Below are 22731 nucleotides of genomic sequence, written 5' to 3' on the forward strand. Positions count from 1 at the left end.
CGTCATATTATGATTATTTTATACTTAATATTCGAGGAAGCCAGATGAAGGTGATTTAAGAGTTATTCATATCAGTTTGCAATTTTTTTGTAAGCCTGACAAGTTAAAAAATAAAAAAATATTTTTTTACAGTCCATGAACTCTAGCCCAGAAATTCAAATTCTAGGAACCTAAGCCATAGAAATAGTTGCATGTACAGATACATTAGTTGAAGCACTGCTTATGAGAGTTATAAACCAGAAATGTATATTGACCTTAGGATAGGCTAATTCTATCTTTCCACCAGCTAAGAAACCACTTTTTTTTCTCTAATATTTCCCTTTAAAACATTTTCACCATTTCTAAAGTCTAGGTTAGTGACTTGCAAAGCAGTTTATCCCTTTTCCTACTACTGGTACACATCTCAGCTGATTCTGCAGAGATGTACTAAATGATCTATTTTGCCTTGTACATCTGGAGCTACAAACTCACTATAATATTTAATCTGATTTTCTACCAATGTTTTAATTTAACATAGGACATTAACTATTAAATGTTATCAAAATATTTATTTGTACTAAAACAACCAAAACAAATTGATACAAAAAAAGTTATCAAACTGATTAGGAGTCAGATTATACTTTTTGGGTTCCTTCAATACAATTTTCTATGCCAACCTTTAAATACACTTTCTTTGCCTAAAATGGCCACTTTTACATGTTATATTGCTACATCTGTCCATTCCTATCTTAGTTACCTTGAGAATAAGTAAAAACATATGCAAAAAAAAAAAGCTATCAAGATACTGAGATTATAAAAACTCAATGCTATTTGATACCTCTCCCACTCAGAGTTAGCAAACAGTCCCATTAATAATGTGAACTGACTTATTTTTACTTTCACTATCCTTTCTCTGCTATTGTCGCCAGCTTTTCTGTCGCTAATCTTTTAAAAACTATTTTTGCTCCCAACTTTTTCCCTTGCTTAATGTTATGTATGACATACTTACAAAACACCCTGATATATATTTACTGGCCAGTGACTTTTATTTAGGAAAAAGCATATAGTTGTCCATATCTTCTGTAGTGAAATTTCTTACCTAGGCTAAGAAAAATTAAAAATCGTAAATGGAGATTACTAGATAAAATACCACTTATATTTCTTGAGTAAAAGATTCATGTTAAGTAGTATTGAGACATTAACACAAAAATTTACTGCAACATATAACTATGTACTAATGTTATTCCACTCAGCTTCTTTACCTGCTTTCTTGATTATGATATGGGTGGTGCCGCAGTACATCCTGCAAGAAACGTTCCATCAAACTACTGGTACAACACATCCGACGTCTACTCTGTCTGGTCAAGCTTCTGTGCTGAGCACTGAACAAATGCTATAAAGGAAAAAAAAACAACTGGATAATACTTTTTAAATGGGTAATACTCATTGGTAATGAGAGTTTCACAAAATTGATTCATTTATATACTCCTGGTAGAAGTATAAATTGATACCTTTTCTATAAAGCAATTCTGAAGTATGCATCTAAAAACCATAAAAGTATCTTTCCCTTAGATATAGTAATTATATTTCTCTAAATATGTCCTAAGGAAATCACTTTACATGTGGGTGATTTACGCAAAAAAGATGCTTGTTACAGCATGACAAAAAACTGGAAAGCCCCTAAGTGTGTGATAGTAAAATCCTTAAATTATAATATGCCCTAAGATGTAATGGTACACAGGTATCTAAAATAATACAAAGCAGTTTTAATAACATGGAGAAATTTACATATTAAGAGAAAAATAGGGGATGCAAAAGTCACATGTATGGTTTTATCTCAAACTACAATTTAAAAATGTGTAGACAAGTAATGGAAGAAAACACACCAAAATCTTAAAAGCATTTATATCCATGTGGTACAGTTATGGGTAATTTAAAATTTTTCTTATAAATTCTTATATTTTTCAATGAACAAATATTTTTTATAATAAAAATCTGTTAGAAAAGAGAATAGGGTTGGATCACTCTATCAGAATAAGTCAAAGATTAATTCACAAAAAATCCTTCATTTTCCTTCAGAGATTACAAATCCTACCTTAACCAAAAAACTGGAATAAATACACTAAATTTTTGTTTTGTAATTCTCTCCAAAGTCAGAAAGATTCTTACTTTACTAACATTATTTAGTGGACCAGCAAGCAGGATGGGAAAGAAGTCCAATACCTCTGATGCACCTAACAGGGAGCTATTCCATTTACGCAGTAATCTCATTGAATTTTCACTGAGTAAGATTATTGTCCCCTTTTGACATGAAGGAATTAAGGCACAAAGAATTTGAGTAAATTACCCAAAGCTGCACATCTAGCAAGTAGCAAAGCCAGGATTTCAATCTGAGTCTAACTCTAAAGCTTATGTTCTTTTCATTGTATCATGCTAGTACTAATGGAATATTTCTGACATATGTTACTTACAATTTAATTGTATATTTTAATTTAACAATACTTGGGAAAAGAAACGTTTTAAATACCAAGGTAAAGGCATTAAAAGAATTTAAATTAGGTTGCTAGCTCCTGACCACTACAAGTCTTGGAATTATTTCCTTCCATGTTGACTTCAGAGGTCTACTGTAGTGCTGCCTTAGCCCCAGTAACCATCTGAATTATAAGTCTCAAAATCCTCTTGATATAAAACTACCACTGTCTAGTACCCATCACTAGAGCTAGGCTGCCGGTAATTAGAGGGAACAAGTGCACAAGGGAACAAATAAAGAGTCAATTAAAATCCCATCTTGTCCTCTCTTTGCCAAGACAAAAGAAAAAAAGCAATATGAATGGAAAAATTGCAGTAACCACTACATTATATATCTCAGAAGAAGGTGTCAGTTCCTTTAAATTTTTTGAATTGACAGAAACATACATAAAAATACACAAATCACAGTCATACAGCTAAATAACACAAAGTAAACACATCCAAAACCATCTACCCAATAAAAATTAATAAGCACCCAGAAATCACTCTGTCCCATACCAATCTAATATTCCTTCCCTACTCCCCCAAAGTAACTATTATCCTAATTCTTAATGCTAGTTTTCAAAGTCTCTGAAATTTATATAAATGGAGTCACACAACATGTATTCTTTTGCATTCAGCTTCTTTCACTCAACATTATATTTGTGATACTCATCCATATTAGCTGTGGTCTGTTCATTTTCATTACTGTATAGTATTTCATTATATAAATATACCATATTGTATTTATTCATTCTACTCTAAATGTTGTTCCCAACTTTTGGCTGTTAAAAATAATGCTGCAGAGAACTTTCTCATATGTGTCACTTGGTTACAATGTACATGCATTTTTGTTAAGTATATCACTAGGAGTGGAAATCCTGTGTCATAAAGTCTGCAGATGTTCAGCTTTAGTACTTATTGGGGACTAGTCTTCCAAAGTGGTTGTATCGGGCTGGCCCGGTGGCGCTTGGGAGTGCAGCGGCGCTCCCGCCGAGGGTTTGGATCCTATGTGGAGACCGGTTCCCGCTCACTGGTTGAGCACGGTGTGGGCGCGACACTGAGGGTTGTGATCCCGTTGCCGGTCCCCGGTACGGGCGCGACACCGAGGGTTGCGATCCCGTTACCGGTCAGTAAAAAAGAGACAAAAAGGGAAAAAAAAAACAACAACAAAGTGGTTGTATCAATTTATAACAGCAGTGTATCAGTTTCCACTGCTCTATTTCCTCATCAACACTTGGTATTGTTAGTTTCCTTAATTTTTGCTACTGTACAGGGTGTTTAATATTATATCATCATGGCCTTAACTTGAAATTTTTGTGATAACTTTTCATATTTATTGGTCATCTGGATATCCTCTTTTATGGTCTCTTTCTGGGTTTTTTTTTCTTTCTTTTTTTTTTTGTGACCGGTAAGGGGATCGCAACCCTTGGCTTGGTGTCATCCACACTGCACTCAGCCAGTGAGCGCACCAGACATCCCTCTATAGGTTCCAAACCCGCGGCGGGAGTGCCGCTGCGCTCCCAGCGCCGCACTCCCCCGAGTGAGCCACGGGGTCGGCCCTCTTTCTGTTTTTTAAATGGATGCTCTGCCTCTTTCTTACTGACTTCCAGAAATTCCTTATTTATTCTGGACACAAGCTTTGTTCAAGTACACAGTATGTGTTCAAGTGTCACCTTCCTCTCTGTACCTTCTTTTAATCATCTTTCATTGTTTCATAACTTTACTGCAGCCCAGTTTATCATTATCTTTCTTTGTCAGTGCTTTTTGTGGACAGAAATCTCTATACCCAAACTCATGAAGATTTTCTCCCACTTGTTTCTAGAAGATTTATTGTTTTACCCACATTTACATCTACAATCTACTTGGAATTGATTTTTTATCAATTTAAATTGATAAAATTTAATTTAGCAATAAAAGTTTGACTTTTAACTCCACATGCATATCCAATTGGTAAAGTATCGTTTATTAAAGAAAGTCCTGCCCTCACTGCTCTGCAGTGACACCTTTGTCAAAATCAAATATCCAAATACTTATCTGTTTCTGGAATTTGTGGTTTGATTCCCATGGTGTTTCCAACTTTGTACCAAGACTGCACTGTCTGAATGATATTGTTTAATAAGTCTCAATATCTAGGAGAGTAAGTTCTCTCACTTAGTATTTCTTTAAGATTATCCTGGTTATTCTTAGCCTTTTGCATTCCCATATTTATTTTTTAAATTGGCTCAATTTTCATTAAAAAATTTTTTTCTGAGATTTTGATTGGAATTTCACTGGAAGAACATAATTTGGAGAGAACTGACATGTTTACAATATTGATTCTTTCAGTCCATAAACATGAAAATTTCAGTGTTTATAGTTTTTCTGTGTAAAGATCTTATACATATTTTGTTGTATTTCTCCCTTAGAATTGAATGTTCTTTGATGCTGTTGTAAATTTTTTTTTTGGCAGCTGGCTAGAACAGAGATCCAATGGAGCCAATCAGCCAGCCCAATATCCTTTTTAAATCTCATTTTCTGCAGGGTGTTTCTATATAAAATAACAATTTCTATTTATGTTGGTCAAACAACCTTTTTAAACCACTTATCAATTCTAATACAATTGTCCCTCAGTATCAATGGATTATTGGTTCCAGGACCCTATCCCACCCCTGCTGCAAATAAGAAAACCTGAGGATGTTCACCCTTATATAAAATGGTGTAATATTTGCATATAACCTATGCACATCCTCCCGTATACCTTAAATCATCTCTGAATTACTTATACCTAATACAATGTAAATGCTATGTAAATAGTTGTTATGCTGTATTTTTAAATTTGTTTTGCTTTTTATTGTTGTATTCTTATTTTCTTTCTTTTTTTTTTCCCTACAAATATTTTTGATCTATGGTTGGTTGAATCCATGAATGCAGAACATGCAGATACGAAGGGCCGATTAGTTTATCTAGATATCTTTTGGATTTTATAAGTCTAGAACCATGTTATACATAAATGGTAACAGCTTTATTTCTTATCCAATCTTTATCATTTTTTTTTCTTTCCTTATTTTCTTGGCTAGGACCTACCTCTAATAAAACACTGAATACAGCCTTAATTCAAGCATCAAGTATGTTCTGACTTAATATTTTATTTCTGAAGTACACTTGTATGACACTGTTCTTAATCCTACAAGATGCAATTCATTTAGACTGCCTACATGTGTACCTTTCCATTGCTTTTCATTACTTTCTGTATCTCTGAGCTTCCATCTGGAATCACTTTTCTTCTGCCTGAAGAATTCCATTTGCTTTTGCCCTCACTGAAGGTCAGATGGTGACAAACTCCCTAAATTTTTGTTCCCTGAAAATACTTTTATTTCACCTTCCTTTTTAAAGACTATACTTACTGAGTAAAAATTCTACATTGGCAGTTTCTGTCCTTGTTTCAGCTTCCATGTTTCTGTTGAATACTCCATAGATCTGGGCCCGATTTTTCTTCAAGGCCTCAACAGTTCTCCAAAGACTTAAAACATATGGATATATTTTCAAAGCTTTTATTTTTTAATACAAATTACTTTGGCTGTCATTAACAGAATCTTTTAAAATGTCAGTTTAGCGCAGGAGTACCCAAATATATAAAACTTATGATTTTAAATCCTGGGCAGCCCTCCACCCAGAAGCAGGCCACAGAGCATGCCCAAGGCCCTAGGCAGGGAGCTGGGGACTGCAGCCCCCTCCACCCAAAGTCCTAGGCAAGGAGCCGACTGCATTGACACAAGGAGAGTCACCAGCAGAGACTGGGGAAAAAAAAGAGGATGTCGCTCTCCTCAAAGTCCACTCCGGAGTAATAGAAGAAGCAACTGCTCTCTACCAGATGATGAGACATCAATGCAGATACTGAAAATACAAAAACCTAAGAAAATATACCACCACCAAAAGAATACAGTAATTCTCAAATATCAGACCCTATAAAGCAGGAAATCTTCAAAATGACTGAAAAGGAATTCCGAGCAACGATCTTAAGGAAACTCGATGAGATAGGAGAAGACTCAGACAACATAATGAAATGAAAAAAAAAAAGAACAAAAGCCAGAAAACCAGGATATGAATGAGGAAATTTAGAAAGAGATTAATACCTTAAAAAATAATCTTGTAGAACTCATGGAACTGAAAGATGCACTCAAGAAAATAAAAAATACAACCAATAGCTTAAGCAGCAGGCTAGAACAAGCAGATGAAAGAATTTCTGATCTTGAAGATAATCTTTTTGAAATAATCTGGGACAAAGAAAAGGAAAAAAGAATTTTTAAATATAAAACCTGTGAGAGCTGGCAGACGATCTTAAGCATTTGAGTCATGGGTGTTCCTGAAGGGGAGCAGAAAGGAAAAGGCATGAAAAACCTATTCAATGAAATAATAACAAAAAACTTCCCAGGTATAGGAAGAGACACAGACCTTCAGATCCAGGAGGCTCAAAGATCCCTAAACGGATTCAACCCAAAAATATCCTCTCCAAGACACATGATAGTCAAAGTGGCAAAGCTCAAAGACAAAGAGAATCTTAAAAGAAGCAAGAGAAAAGCATCAAGTCACCCATAAGGGAGCCCCTATCAGACTAACAGCAGACTTCTCAACAGAAACTCTACAGCCCAGGAGAAAATGGGGTGATATATTCAAAATACTAAAAGAAAAAAACTGCCAGCCAAGAATTCTATACGCAGCAAGGCTATCCTTCAGAAATGAGGGGAAAACAGTGTATCTTCCAGACAAACAAAAGCTGTGGGAGTTCACCACCACATGACCAGACCTACAAGAAAGTCCTACATCTGCAATCTGAAAAACAATAATTACTACCACGTATATACAACAAAGAACAAAACCCAATGGTCAAACAAAAATGCAAATGAAAAAGAGAAAGAAACTAATCTTATCACACAAAAAACCACAAGGACAATGTAATAATGCCCCTGCTTAATTTCTGATTTTAGTAATTTTGGTTTTCTCTTTTTTTTTCCTTGGTCAGTCTAGATAAAGGCTTGCAAATTTTGTTGATCTTTTTAAAGAATCAACTTTTGGTTTTGTTGATTTTCTCTATCGTTTTTTAATTCTCCATTCCACATATTTCTATTATACTCTTTATTTCCTACTTATATTTGCTTTTGGTTGGTTTAGTTCGCTCTACTTTGTCTATTTTCTTAAGTTTACATTACTGATTTCAGATTTTTCTTATTTTTAATATAGGTGTTGACAAGTATAAATTTTCCTCTAAGTACTGCATGAGTCCTGCATCCTATAAATGCTGATATGCTTTGATCTTTATCTCTTTGTTTCCATCCATACGTGTTTTCTAAATTTCCTTCTGTTAATGTGGTCAAAGAACATATTTTACATGATCTTACTCTTCAAAAACAAAAAAGAAAAAGAAAAAATTTAAAAAAACAAAAAAGTACATGGAAAGATTTCCATTATCTTTCAGTTCTATTTTATTTTTCCACAAACTTTTTGAAGTGACCTTGTGTTTATATTGTTTTATTTATTTTTTTAATGCAATCTATGCTACTAAACTTAGATACTTCTGTTCTGATTTCTTTTTAAGTGGACTTGTTGATTTGCTTAGAAATTAATTTGCTTTTGAAAAGTTTATTCATCTTCTATTGAAACTAATTTGATATTTGCATGCTTTTAGAAGACTTTAGAGAGCTATTTCAAATAACTGTAGAGATTGTAAAATGAAATATGTAAATATGTAAATTTCAATAAGTTTTACATCTCAGTTTTTGTGAAAATTTGAAGCCCTATTTTCTACAGAGTATTTAGTTATTCAATTTATGTATTTGTTATTTGAACAAATAAATGTGCATATCCTTACTTAAAAAAAAACTGGCAAAAAATATGCCACTGGATGTTTATAAAATAGAAGTTGTAGTTAAAGAATTAATATGTTTTATCATTGTCAAAAGTTTCAACAATCTTCCAGTCAAATGACAATATAATCAGTCATGAGAGAAATATTAAGGAAAGCCTTGAGATTTGTTATTTGTCTCATGTTTATGACCAGCATTAAAAAGTATTTCTTTTAACTATACTTTTTTTTTTTTGTCTTTTGTCTTTTTCCGTGTCCGGCAACGGATCGCAACCCTCAGTGTTGCCCCCGTACCGGACCGGGGACCGGCAACGGGATTGCAACCCTCGGTGTTGCCCCCGCGCCTCGCTCAGCCAGTGAGTGGGAACCGGTCCGTATGTGGGATCCGAACCCTCGGGCGGGAGCGCCGCCACGCTTCCCAAGCGGCGCACTATCCAGTGTGCCACCGGGCCGGCCCTTAACTATACTTTTTTGAAGTTGTTACAACAAGCAAACAGAAAGGACATTCTTGGGGGGGAGGGGAGAGAGGGAGGAGGGAGGGAGGTGTCGATGATGGGCCATAATAATCATATACATTGTATATTGACAAAATAAAAATTTAACGAGAAAAAAAAAAGTATTTCTTTTAAAAAGGGCAGAGAGGTGAAAATCACAATAATAAAAACTTTTCCTTAGTATCAATTTAAGTGATTAATTACTGTTAGAGAATTAAACAAAACAAATGCACTACACAGAATTTTTATGTAGATATCACCTAAGATGTAACAGTTTAGTGCTAGCAGAATCAGAGTTAGTATATTATACACCTCACCTAAGACAATTCCATAGCTTAGACCTTGAACAAAAACTTGAGACTATTCTAAGTTAACAATCCTTGTCAGAAAACTGTAGCGATTACCATGAACACTTATTTCAAAATCTCCCTACGCAGGCAGTGCTTCACAAACTCTTCCAACAAATGAGAAGAGAACACTACTCAATTCATTCTATGAAGCCAATATTACCCTAATACCAAAACCAGAAAAAGACATCACAAGAAAAAAAAGCTAGAGACCAATATTCCTTACAAAACAGATGCAAAAATTCTCAACAAAATATTAGCAAACCAAATCCAGCAACATATAAAAAGGATTATATATCATGACCAAGTGAGATTTATCCCAGGAAGAATGCAAGATTAGTTTAATATCTGAGAATCAATCAATGTAATTCTAGAGACTAAACTGCATCCTCCCAAAATTCATATGTTTACATTCTAACCCCTAATGTGATTTATATTTGAGATTGGGCTTTTAGAAGGTAAAGTTAAATTAAGTCATAAGGGTGGCATCCAAATCCCATAGGATTGGTGGCCTATAAGAGGAGGAAGAGAGATCACCCTCTCTCTCTCTCTACCATGTGAGGACACAGTGAGAAGGTAGTTACCTACAAGTGAGGAAGAGAACCCTTACCAGGAACTCAATCAGCTGGCACTGAGATCTTGGACTTTCTAAACTTCAAAACTATGAGAAATAATTTGTGTTGTTAAAGCCAACCAGTCAATAGTATTTTATTATGGCAGCCTGAGCTGACTAGTACAGTAATATAACAGGAAAAACCCCACATAATTACCTACTAGGTGCAGAAAAGCATTTGACAGAAGGCTACAAACCTTTTCATGACTAAATATGCAACAAACTGGTATTAGAAGGTAACTTCCTCAACCTGATAAGAATATCTATGAAAAACCCACAATTAACATCATACTTAATTAGACAAAGACTGAAAGCTTTTCCTCCCAGATTAGAAACAAGGCAAGAATGTCTGTCCTCACCACTTCTATTCAACACTGATTGTACTAGAGGTTCTAGCAAGGGCATTTAGGCAAGAAAAAGAAAAAGAGGCATTGAGATTAGAAAAGTAATAGTAAAACATTGTGCAGTGACACGATCTTATACACAAAAAATCCTAAGAAATCCACAAAAATAGAAAAACAAATTATTAGCACTAACAAGTTCAGTAAGGTTGTATGATACAAGATCAATATTAAAAAACTATTGTAGTTCTATATACTAGCAATGAACAATCCAAAATGATTTTTTTAAAAATTTTATTTATAATAGCACTAAAAAGAACAAAATACTTAGGAATAAACTTAATGTAAGTGTTAAGACTTGTACATTGAAAACTACAAAACATTGTTGAAAGATTTTAAAGAATCTCTCCATAAATGTAAATACACACCTCTTGTTCCTGGATTGGAAGACTTAATATTAAGATGGATACTCCCCAAATTTACTACAGATTCAACACAATTCCTGTCGGAATTCCATCTGCCTTACTCAAAAATTGACAAGGTGATCCTAAGATTCATATGAAAATACAAGGTACTCAGAATAGTCAAAACAATCTTGAAAAAGAGGAACAAAGTCAGGGTACTCAAACTTCTTGATTTCAAAATTTACTACAAAACTACAGTAATCAAGACTGTGTGGCACTGGCATTAGGATAGATATACAGATCAATGGAAAAGAATTGAGGGTAGAGAAATAAAACCTTACATTTTTAGTCAATTGATTTTCAACAGGGATGTCAAGACAACTCAATGGAGAGAGCATAGTCATTTCAAAACATGGTGCTGTGACTACTAAATACCATATGCAACAGAATAAAATTGGACCCCTACCTCACACCACATACAAAAATTAACTCAAAACAGATCGAAGACCTAAATGTAAAAGCAACTATAAAAATCTTAGAGGAAAATATATGCATAAATCTTCATGACCTTGTATTAGGCAATCCTTCTGATACCAAAAACATAAACAACAAAAGAAAAAATAGATAAATTCAACTATGGCAAAATTTAAAACTCTTGTGCACCAAAACATACTATCAAGAAAGTGAAAAGACAACCCACAAAATGGGAGAAAGTACTTGCAAATCATATATATGATAATGGCATCATAGAGTCCAGGGAAGAACAAAGCCAGGGAACTCATCCAAATTATATAAAGACTCTTAGAACTCAACAATCAATTAATCAATAAATAAGTAGGCAAAGATCTGAATAGGCATTCCCCCAGAGAAGATATACAAATGGACTATAAGCACATGAGAAGATGCTCAATATTATTAGCCATTAGGAAAATACAAATCAAAGCCACAATGAGATACCACTTTGCATCCACCAGACGGCTATAATTAAAAAAAAAAAAAAAAAAAAAAACAGTAAGTGTTAGCAAGAATGTGGAGAAACTGGAACCCTCATACATTGCTGGTGGTAATATAAATTAGCACAGACATACCTCAGAGATATCATGGATTGGTTCATGTGATATCATGCATTGGTTCCAGATTAGTGCAATAAAGGGAATATCACAATAAAGCAAGTCACACAATATTTTTTTATTCCCCAGTGCATATAAATTTATGTTTATACCATACTGTAGTAGTCTATGAAATGTACAACAGCATTATTTCTAAAAAAACAATGTTAAAAATAACCACTTCAATTTAAAAATATTTTATTGCTAAAAAATGCTAACAATCATCTGAGCCTTCAGTGAGTCACAATCTTTTTGCTGGTGAGTGTCTTGCCTCCATGTTGATGGCTGCTGATTGCTCAGGGTGGTTGCTGCTGAAGGCTGGGGGGCTTTGGCAACTTGTTAAAATAAGACAATAAAGGCCACTGAGTCTATTGAGTCTTCCTTTCACAAAGAGTTCTCAGCAGCATACAATGCTGTCTGATTGATAGCATTTTACCCACAGTAGAACTTCTTTCAAAATTGGAGTCAATCCTGTCAAACCCTGACGCTGCTATATCAACTAAGTTTATGTCATGTTCTAAATCCTTTGGTGTCATTTCAACCCGTTCACAGCATCTTCACCAGGAGGAGATTTCATCTCAAGAAACCACTTTCTTTGCTCACCCATAAGAAGCAACTCCTCATTCATTTGAGTTTATCATAAGATTGCAGTAATTCAGTCACATGTTCAGGCTCTACTTCTAATGCTAGTTCTTTTGCCATTTCCACCACATCTGCAGTTACTTCTCTTACTGTAGTCTTAAACCCCACAAAATCATCCACAAGGGTTGGAATCAACTTCTACCAAACTCCTGTTAATGTTGATATTTTGACCTTCTCCCATGAATCACCAATGTTCTTAATGGCATCTAGAATGATAAATCCTTTCCAGAAGGTTTTCAATTTCCTCTGCCCAGATCCATCAGGGGAATCATCTATGGACTTACAAAATGTTTTTTTTAAATAAGACTTGAAAGTTGAAAATTACTCCCTGATCCGTGGGCTGCAGGATGGATGCTGTGTTAGTAGGCATAAAAAGAACATTAATATCTTCGCACAGAGCTCTTGGATGACCAGGTGCATTGTCAATGAATGGTAATATTTTGAAAGGAATCTTTTTTTCTGAGCAGTAGGTCTCAACAGTGGGCTTAAAACATTCAGTAAACAGATGTGCTGTCATCCAGGCTTCGTCGTCCCATTTATACAGCACAAGCAGAGTAGATTTAGCATTGATTCTTAAGGGCCCTAGGATTTTCAGACTGCTAAATGGGCACTGGCTTCATCATAAAGTCACCAGCTGCATTAGCCCCTAACAAGAGAGTCAGCCTGTCCTTCCAAGTTTTGAAGCCAAGCACTAACTTCTCTTCTCTATGAAAGTCATATATGGCATCTTCTTCCCATATAAGGCTGTTTTATATACATAGAAAATCTGTTTAGCGTAGACACCTTCATCAATTACCTTACCTAGCTAGATCTTCTAGATAACTAGATGCAGCTTCTATACCAGCTCTTGCTGCTTCTCCCTGCACTTTTACATTATGGAGAAAGCTTATTTCCTTCAAACTCACGGAACCAACCTCTGCTAACTTGAAACTTTTCTTCTGCAGCTTCCTCACCTTTCTCAGCCTTCACAGAATTGAACAGAGTTAGGGCCTTGCTCTGGATTAGGCTTCAGCTTGAGGGAATGTGGTGGCTGGTTTGATTTTCTACCCAGACCAATAAAACTTTCTCCATATCAGCAATAAGGCCGTTTTTCTTTCTTTATCATTCATGTGTTCACTGGAGTAGCACTTTTAATTTCCTTCATGAACTTTTCCTTTGCATTCACAGCTTGGCTGTTTGGTGCAAGAGGCCTAGCTTTCAGCCTGTCTTGGCTTTCGACATGCCTTCCCCACTAAGCTTAATTACTTCTAGCTTTTGATTTAAAGTGAGAGACATGCGATTATTCCTTTTACTTGAACACTGACTAGCCACTGTAGAGTTATTAATTGGCCTAATTTCAATATTGCTGTGTTTCAGGGAATAAGGAGACCCAAGGAAAGGGAAAGAGAGGGGGGAACAGCCTGTTGGTGGAGCAGTCAGAACACACAGAACATTTATCCATTAAGTTTGCCATTTTATATGGGCATGGTTCATGGTGCCCCAAAATAATCACAATAGTAGCATCAAAGATCACTGATCACAGATATAATAAGTTATACAATGAAAATACACAATATATTGATTTTATATATAAGTATATATAATTATAAATTCATATTTATATATAATTATAAATATTTATATTTTATATATAATTGTATATATAACTACAAATATAATTTTATATGATTTTATATAACAATATATAATAAGATATAAGTAATATAATGAAAAAGTTTGAAGTACTGCAAGAATTATGAAAATGTGACACAGATACACAAAGTGAGCCCATGCTGTTCGAAAATGGTGCCTACAGACTTGATTGATATGCAGGGCTGCCACAAATCCTTAATTTGTAAAAACCACATCTGCGAAGTTCAGTGAAGTGAAGCTCAATAACATGAGGTATGCCTGTATAGACCCTCTGGAAAACAGTGAAGTACCTACCTCCTCAAAAAAGTTAAACACAGAGTTACCATATGACCCAATTCCATTCATACATACATCAAGAGAACTGAAAATATGTGTCTATGCAAAAACTTGTACACAAACGCCGATAGCAGCATTATTCATAACAACCAAAAAGTGATAACAATCCAAATATCCACAAATTGTTGAATGGATAAATAAAATGTGGTACATCCATATAATGGAATATTATTCAGCCATAAAAAAGGAATGAGGTAGTGATACATGCTATAACATGGATGATTCCTGAAAATATTATGCTAAATGAAAGAAGCCAGACACAAAAGGCCAGACAGTGAACAATTCCATTTATATGAAATATCCACAACAGGCAAATCTAGAGACAGAAATTAGATTAGAGGTTGCTAGGGGTTGATGGTAGAAGGTGGTAGGCAGTGACTACTTAATTGGTAGAAGGTTTACTTTTAGGGTGATGAAAATGTTCTGAAATTAGGGGTATTTGCACCACTTTGTGAATATACTAAAAATTATGTATATATTATATCACAATAAAAAAATACACTCTAAAAAATCTCCATACCAACTATTCTCTCCACAGCAGCCAGAATGATCCTTTTAAAGTACAAGTTAGATGAATTAAGTTCTCTTCCCAAAATTCCAAAGTCTTTAACCTACAATGTCTTAAAGAATCTACTTCTCTCAATTCTTCACCGATTACTTAACACCCACCTCCCGACGTCCACTGCAGCCTCACTGGCCTCCTGGCTTCTGGTTAGCATGCCAACCTCTCTTCTGCCTCAATGTCTTTGCCTTTGTTCTCTCTCCCCTCTATCTAGAAATTCTTCCCCCAGATATACGTGAGCCTAGTGCCTGAACTTCACTCAAATCTCAACTCAAATGTCACTGTCTTTAAAAGGCCTTACCTGGCCAACCTACCTAATAGCACTCCCTTCCCTATTTTATTTTCCTCCTAACATTTATCACAATATGACATATTTATGTACTAAATTTATATGATTATTTACTTATTTTCTGTCTTACCACATTAGAATGTAAGCTCCATGAAAAAAGAGACTTGGTTTTGTTCATGGTCATATCCCTACAACGTTAAACAGTGTCAGCCAACTGGTATATTTACAATAAAATCTGTTCAATGAATGAATAATGAATTTAATAAAACCCCAAAGAAGAGAAAGTCATGACTAGGTCCTCTGAGGTATTATATTACTAGGAATCTCTCACCTGTTCCAGGTTACTATACTGCACACGGCAATAGCTGCAGTATCCTTGTCTCCTCTGCATCTTGAATAACCAAAGTCAGATGGCTAATGTCTTTGAATAATCAATCTGGGAAAAAAAAAAAAAAGAAATCACAATAATTCCTTACTACCATGAGAAAAATGGCTATGATAATTACCAAAAAGCAAAAATTCACTCTTGGGTCCTATCCATTCCTATTTCTATTTCTAAAATTAGGAAAATATATAAAGCTGCTATGAGCTACTGAATCAATCAACGAGCCTGGAGCAGAATTGAGAACTAGGATCTTCTAACAGAGCAGTTTGTTGCCAATATTTGAAGACCAGATGACTAAATTTTTAACCAATATTCTGGTAAGTCATTAGAGTTATTAGGAACTGATTCAGTAACGAAGACAATAGTACTCAATTTATAAAGGCAAATTACTACTAAAATATTACTACAGTATATTTACTTTATCTTAATGTAGCTCATTAATTTTCCCATTATGTATCTACACAAAGCCCCAGATTATGTGAAGTCTCAGTGTCACTCATATATAATAATGTCCAGTTCTCTATAATGAGAGTAAAGATACCACATAGCATTTTCTGCTTAGCTCACAAAGAGGCATGTTTTAAAAGAACTTATCCAACAGAGTTGCTAAAAATCAGAACAACTAATTTAGCCTCTGGAACACAAGGCATTTCTCTTCTGACAGTTACATAAACCAAATAAATATGAGGAACTTTTTCCTTCTGTTGTTTCTCCTCTACAAATAGTTTCCTAGTTTCAACCCACCTAAAACTATATCCTTCAACATTACATACTGTAGTAGTTCCCAACCAGGCTGAATGTCAAAATCATCCCCCAAAATTCTGGGGATTTTTTTTTTTTTTTTTGGCAGCTGGCCAGTATGGGGATCTGAACCCTTGACCTTGGTGTTATCGGCACCACAGTCTACTTAGTGAGCTAACCCACCAGTCCTCATCCCCCAAAATTTCAAGTTACTAGAGATGATATATAGCTTAGGCTTCAGAATTTTTGTAACTCCCCAGATAATTTTGATGCACAGCCAATTCATTAACTGACATGATGTGGTTATAGTGTGTGATTATTTTAAATAAAAAATTTAACTCAATGAAGTTTTTCGCAGTTTTTTGTTAAACTGAAAACAACTGCAAATAATATTGTCAAGTTTATAATTCTAATTATTTTAAACATTGTCTACTGGAAAACATATAACAGAATCATTCTATAGTGTGTTATGAGTATTTCTAAGATTATTCTAAAATGGAAAAAGTTTAATCATTAAAATCAATGAAGAATGAAATCATAGCCTTGAAACCAATAAAATGAGAAAACAAAAGCTTCATTAAGTCAAAATGCTATCATAATATTCACTTACCTATAAATTTTTTTATTACGAGAACCTCTGATTTTCTGGACTTCTCACATTTACAGGAAAAATAAATCAATTAAGCCAGCCTCTGAAATAAGGAAAATTAAATAAAGCTTTATTTTAAGCTGTATTTATATATAAGGCAATCTTCAGGCTAAGAAAACCTGAATGCTTAAACTTAAAGTTTGAAAAATCATAAAATAACAAACTTTTTAGTGATATATTCAAAATATAATTAAAACATTCACTGAATAAAAGGCAAAATGAAAGCACGTGTCTAACACCACACACAGAAAATTAAATACTTTAATTTTTTTTAATCTTCAACCCTTATGGCCTTTAACCCCTATGGCATTATCACCTGCCATTCCCATCATCTCTAGGGCACAATGACACTTGAGTTTCAATGAATCAGAAGCACATGCTGGCATTTAAAAAAATTTACATGCTGGGACCTCACCTGAAACTTACCAAATCAAAATTCCCAGGGGTTGGGGGGTAAAAGCCCAGTCACATGATATTATGCATATTTAAAATGCTCCAAGGTGATCCTAATACAACTGACCCAATAACATAAGTCATTTTTTATGAACTAATAAAATTCTTACTTATTAAAGAGATCATTTCTTTAGTACCTGGGATTGTATTACTTTGCATGACTGAATGGGTCTTTTTATACAAACTCTAAATTCTACTTGAACCTGGTATTTTTATAAAGTAACAAATTATTTACCTTAGGCAGAAAACAGGCAGGTAGTTCATCAGCTATCTCAGTCCTGGCAAATATCTGTAAATTAAAATAAAACAATTTCTAAAAAAAAGATGTCTCAAAAAGTGTCGCCACTGACCAAGTAAGTACCCCTAAGTCATATTTAAGTTTGAAGTGACACAATTATGTTTCCAATAAAAGAAGAAAAATTATTAATTTTTGAACACAAAGAACTTTACATACTAGGACTCACTGAAGGTCACAACATGATCTCTTAAGGTGTTCTGGAGCAGAGTAACTGTGTGATGGTCTAACCCACCACCAAACCCTTCTGATCTCTGGGTTCCAGGAACAGTGGCTGTAAAAAAAATTAAGGCCAAGTGTGCCTCTGTAAGACTAAGAATAAAAATGCTATCAAACCCAAAATAAGCATCATGAAAAACTTTTAAGAAAAATACATGTAAAATTAAGTTTGGGCCCTGGACTAACCACCAAATTCTCAGCTACCGTGATAGTTTTAATGAAAAATATTGTCAATTCTTTATCAGCTCTCTATAACAATGAGCTGAACTATCAGCTTTTTATACACAGAATTATCAGTTTTTTATTCCTCCACATTGTTGTGAGCAAAGTGCTGACCCTCATCCAGGTCCGCTAGTTATGAAAAAATTCCAACCTCTGAGCTCAAAGGAGCTAGTGAAACCACTGTAAAATCAAGGAATAACTATTATGCACCTACTCTGTGCAGTTTCATGCTAGAAACTTTAAGGGATAGAGACAAATATGAGCCAAAACCCTCAAGAGGTTTAACATGGAATTGGAAAATTAACGCAAAAGTATAAGAGAGTGTCTGAGAAATGCCTAAGCAAAAATAACAAGCACTATCCGCAAAGTTCATTTTTAACTAGAATGGACAAGGATGTTACAGTGGATACCTTTTTTTTTAAACCAGGTATTGGAAAATATCTGGTAATATTTGCTTACACAAAGGTCAGGAAAAGATATTCCAAGTAACAAACAAGCAAAGGTACAAAAGCAAGACAGCACAAGGTACATCTGGAGACAGTAGTTAACAAGTTCAGCTCAATCTAAGGTTTCATTTGAGAATTCAAAGGGCAATAAAGCAGGAAAAGTAGAGTTTTGACACAATAGGATTCAAAAGCAGACTTAAGAATTTAGACAATATCTTTAGGCAGTGCGGAATTTTTTTTGGAAAGAGATATACTCAAAGAGTGCTTTAAGGAAATTCTGGAAGATTCTCTCCTGCTCAAAGGAGCTTTTCAAAGGACAAGGAATATAATTGTTAAACTACTCAGCACCATTTCCTAGAATATTAAAGAATTATTTAATACCCAAAATATCCAAATTCAAGGAGTGAGTATCCCTTAAAGTATAGTCTCACTTATGCTTGTAAATTAGGAAAACACACATTTTAATTTTTTCTTTTAAAAAACCTTTTATTAATTTTTATTACAAAAGTAAAACTTATTATAGTACAATTATAAAAATAAAGAGCATAAAAATCACTCATAATCCCACAACCCACCCTTAACATTTGTCATATATTCTTCTTTGTTCTAAATATATTTTTACAAACATGCAATGTACTATACATTCTATTCTATAACGTCTCTCTCACTTAACCATACATGATGAGCACCTTTATATATCATTATATATAATTCCAAAACAGAAGGTTTAATGATGGCATAGTATTCCATTTTTATCAGTGTAAGATAAAAGCCCTCTTATCTGACAAGATAAGAACCAGTAGTTTGCCAGTCTACATTTTAAAGTCAGTTAATAAGATGACTTAAAAATACATACACACATAACCTTAACATTTAACTTAAAGCATATAAATGTACATATGTTTCATTTAAAGTCAAGTTGGGCTTTTTTTGTTTCATTGGTCTTTGGGGATGTGTTTGTTTGTTTGTTTGGTGGATAGTTTAGCTAGAGTGCCAAGTCATAAAACACATCATAATTCACCCTTAGTGGGTTTTCATTTTCATTCCTCTAAAACAAAACAAGAACCTAAAGACATCTTCAAATCTGAGAACAGAATTACCATTAATATTTAAGATTTTCTCCCAACCTCTGACATTGTCATACCCAGCAAAGTGCTTTTGCAACAAGTCTTTTTATGAGTCCAAAGCACTCGATTTATTTTTCATAAAAATAACAATGCTATTAAAAAATGACAATGTTCACCTTCTTATTTCACTGGTTTATGTAATATTTAAAACTGCATAAAACCATCTGGGGCAGGGAACAGAGATCTCCAACTGCCGAGATGACTTCAGCACAACTGTCTCAAAATATAAACGAAGTTGCATTTTGTGTGTTTTTAGGGAATATTTCTTGCACACCTGAGATCTGTACCAGCTGCAGAGGTAAATACCAATAAAAATATTGTTAATATAAGTTTGGGGCTTTAATTTGGGAAAATAGAAATATTTTTCATTGCCTGACCAAAGAGACACCAACTTAATAGAAAATAAGAAAAGACAATAAAACAGCATCTGATTTTTTGAATAATACAATCTAAATTATTTGTATAGCAGTAGGAAAAAAACTGGGAAGCAATCATAAAACAACGGCCAAATAATATTAAAACATCATCCTAATTCAGTGTCAGTTTCATGCAACACTATTAACTAATTTTCAATTTTCCACTTTTTTGGATTATCCATGCTGTGTTGGCCTTCCTCTGGTGACAAGGATTATCCTGGACACCTTCATTCAGTCTTAATGAAATAATAATAGTTAACAGTAAGTACTTAATCTGAGCCAGGCACCCCGTCAAGAGCTTCATATGCATTATCACATCTAAATATCCAACAGCCTTATAAGGTAGGGTGCCATGATAACTCCAATTTAACAAATCAGGAAACTGAGGTTTAGAGAGAAGAGGTATCTTGTCCCAGGTCTCACAACCAATAACCAGGGTAGCGGGTACTTGACTGTAGGTCAATCTAAGCAGCTTATGCTTTAACCTCTTTTTTTGTTTGTTTTTTGCTTTAACTTCTTAACTCCTATTAAAACGTTTCCTCCCAAGGATCCCTTATCCGAAATGCTTGGGACCAGAGGGTTTGGGATTTCAGGTTTTTTTCTGATTTTGGAATATTTGCATATATATAATGAGATATCTTGGGCTTGGGACCCGAGTCTGAACATGAAATTCATTTATACTTCATATACACCTTAGACACATAGCCCAAAGGTAATTTTATACAATATTTTCAATAATTTTGTATACGCATCACGTGAGGTCAGGTGTGGGATTTTCGGATTTGGGAGCATTTTGCTTTGTTTTGGGGTTTGAGTGTGTGTGTGGTTTTTGTGTGTTTTTTTCTTTGCTGCTGGCGGGTACAGAGATTGAACCCTGGATCTTGGTATTATCAGCACCATGCTCTAACCAATTAAACTAACCAGCCAGCCCTGGAGCATTTCGGATTTCAGATTTTCGGATTAGGGATGATGCTCAACCTGTATTTTTATTTTTATTTTTGGCGGCCTGCCGGTACAGGGATTGAACCCTGGACCACGGTGTTATCAGCACCACGCTCTAACCAACTGAGCAAAGCAGCCAGCCCTCAACCTGTATTTTTAAGAATGCTAATTGAAAACAAATAATTAGAAATCTCATTTGCTGCAATAAACAATGTCATTATTTCAAAGAAGTAAAATTAATGTTCAGTTTAATTGCATCACTGCTCCTATTCTGAGTGCTCACAGTACCCTTAATTAGTGACTTTCAAATTTATTTACCATGACACACAGAAAGCAATACATTTTGTATTACGACCCACCACACACGCACAGTTAAAACACAGTTTCACAAAACAATACCCTTACTACGTGTAATGCAATCTGGTATTTTCTATGCTATCTTCATTTTTTTAAAAAACGCTAGTCATGACTCACTAAATTGATTTCACAATTCACTAATAGGTTAAAAACTACAGTTTGAAAAAAATACTGCCTTAAATTATTAAGAAGAGTAAACAATATATTACAGAAACTGACTGTTACCCTGAATTTAGCTTATTTCCATCCAATACATTGACCATTGCCGTCGTAATTTATCAAGTCATAAACGAGTTTCTTTCTTGCCTTCTATGTTTTGGGTTGTAATGATATAGAAAAAGTCGTCCACGTAGTCAGTGGAAAAAAAGCACGTCAAATAAATACCCCGCTTATATAACCTACGTATATATATTTATGTATTCATTAAAGAATAGGGAAAGATAGACCCCAAACTGTTAACAGATTCTCTCCGGAGGATGAAATTGCTCCGGGCTTTCTCCGTCGTCCCCTACCCCACCCCCACCCCCTTAGTACATGATTGCTGTGAAAATAAATAAATAAATAAAGATACTTCCATGGGGGAGGAGGGCGTTTTAGTTCCTTGGGAACCAGTATCTTGTTACGCATTTCTTCCACGAGCTCCCAAAAAAACGTTGCGTCTGATAATCGTAGGAGCCGGAAAGGGCCTTCTTAGGAGCAAGTAATAACGATGGCGTAATTTCACCAGATTTACACACAACTGTTGCACGGCGGTAGTAAAATGAGCATTAACACAAAAATCGAACGTTTCCAAAATAAACTAATCGCCACAGGCTGGTAAAGGCCTAAATCTGGGGACAGCGGCACACAACAAGGGGACTGGGGGCAGGGGTGTGTGGACAGGTGGCTCGGGATCTCGGCCCCACAGGTGCCCCGGCAAGTCTCCGGGAGGACAGATCCCTAGATCCGACGTCCGCAGGCCTCCCCCTCCCCAGGCCCCGGCCCAAGGCCTCGACCCACGGCCCCTCCGGCCCAGGGCCCCGGACAGAAGCGCGAGGCAGCCTGCGCCCCACCTCCCCCCTCGCCCCAGCCACCTCCATCCCGGCCCGGAGACGCCGGCCCCGCTCACGCGGCAGGGGCCGAAAGGGACTCGGGGTGAGGGGAAGCTGAGGACCTGCGAGGCGGGTGCGGGAGCCCGGAGAGCAGTCAGTGCGTCCCTCGGGAGGAAGAAGGCGCCCCAGGCGCCGGGAGAGCAGGCCCCGCCCGCGGGCGTCGCCCCCGGCCGCACCACCCCGTCCCGCCCCCGCCGCGGCACTCACCTCCGCGGAGGCCGCCCGGATTCTTTCCGGGCCGCGGTGGAGACCGAGGACCGGCCTCGCCGTTCTGCCTTCTTATTCCGCTT

General features: G+C 35.6%; 1 protein-coding gene across 1 annotated transcript in view; it reads right to left on the reverse strand.

The window, feature by feature from the left end:
* Positions 1-22731, reverse strand: part of ZDBF2 (zinc finger, DBF-type containing 2) — a 37004-nt gene extending 14273 nt beyond the window's left edge. Inside the window, exons 1-5 of the mRNA XM_008591627.1 lie at positions 22649-22731; positions 17562-17615; positions 16835-16916; positions 15430-15534; positions 1242-1372 (exon numbers count right to left, since the gene is read on the reverse strand). Coding sequence (XP_008589849.1) covers positions 1242-1372; positions 15430-15489 — 191 coding nt within the window. The 5' untranslated portion in view covers positions 15490-15534; positions 16835-16916; positions 17562-17615; positions 22649-22731. The remainder of the gene's footprint in view (positions 1-1241; positions 1373-15429; positions 15535-16834; positions 16917-17561; positions 17616-22648) is intronic.

Source organism: Galeopterus variegatus, unplaced genomic scaffold, assembly GCF_000696425.1.
Source record: "Galeopterus variegatus unplaced genomic scaffold, G_variegatus-3.0.2 Scaffold149, whole genome shotgun sequence".
Taxonomy (NCBI): domain Eukaryota; kingdom Metazoa; phylum Chordata; class Mammalia; order Dermoptera; family Cynocephalidae; genus Galeopterus; species Galeopterus variegatus.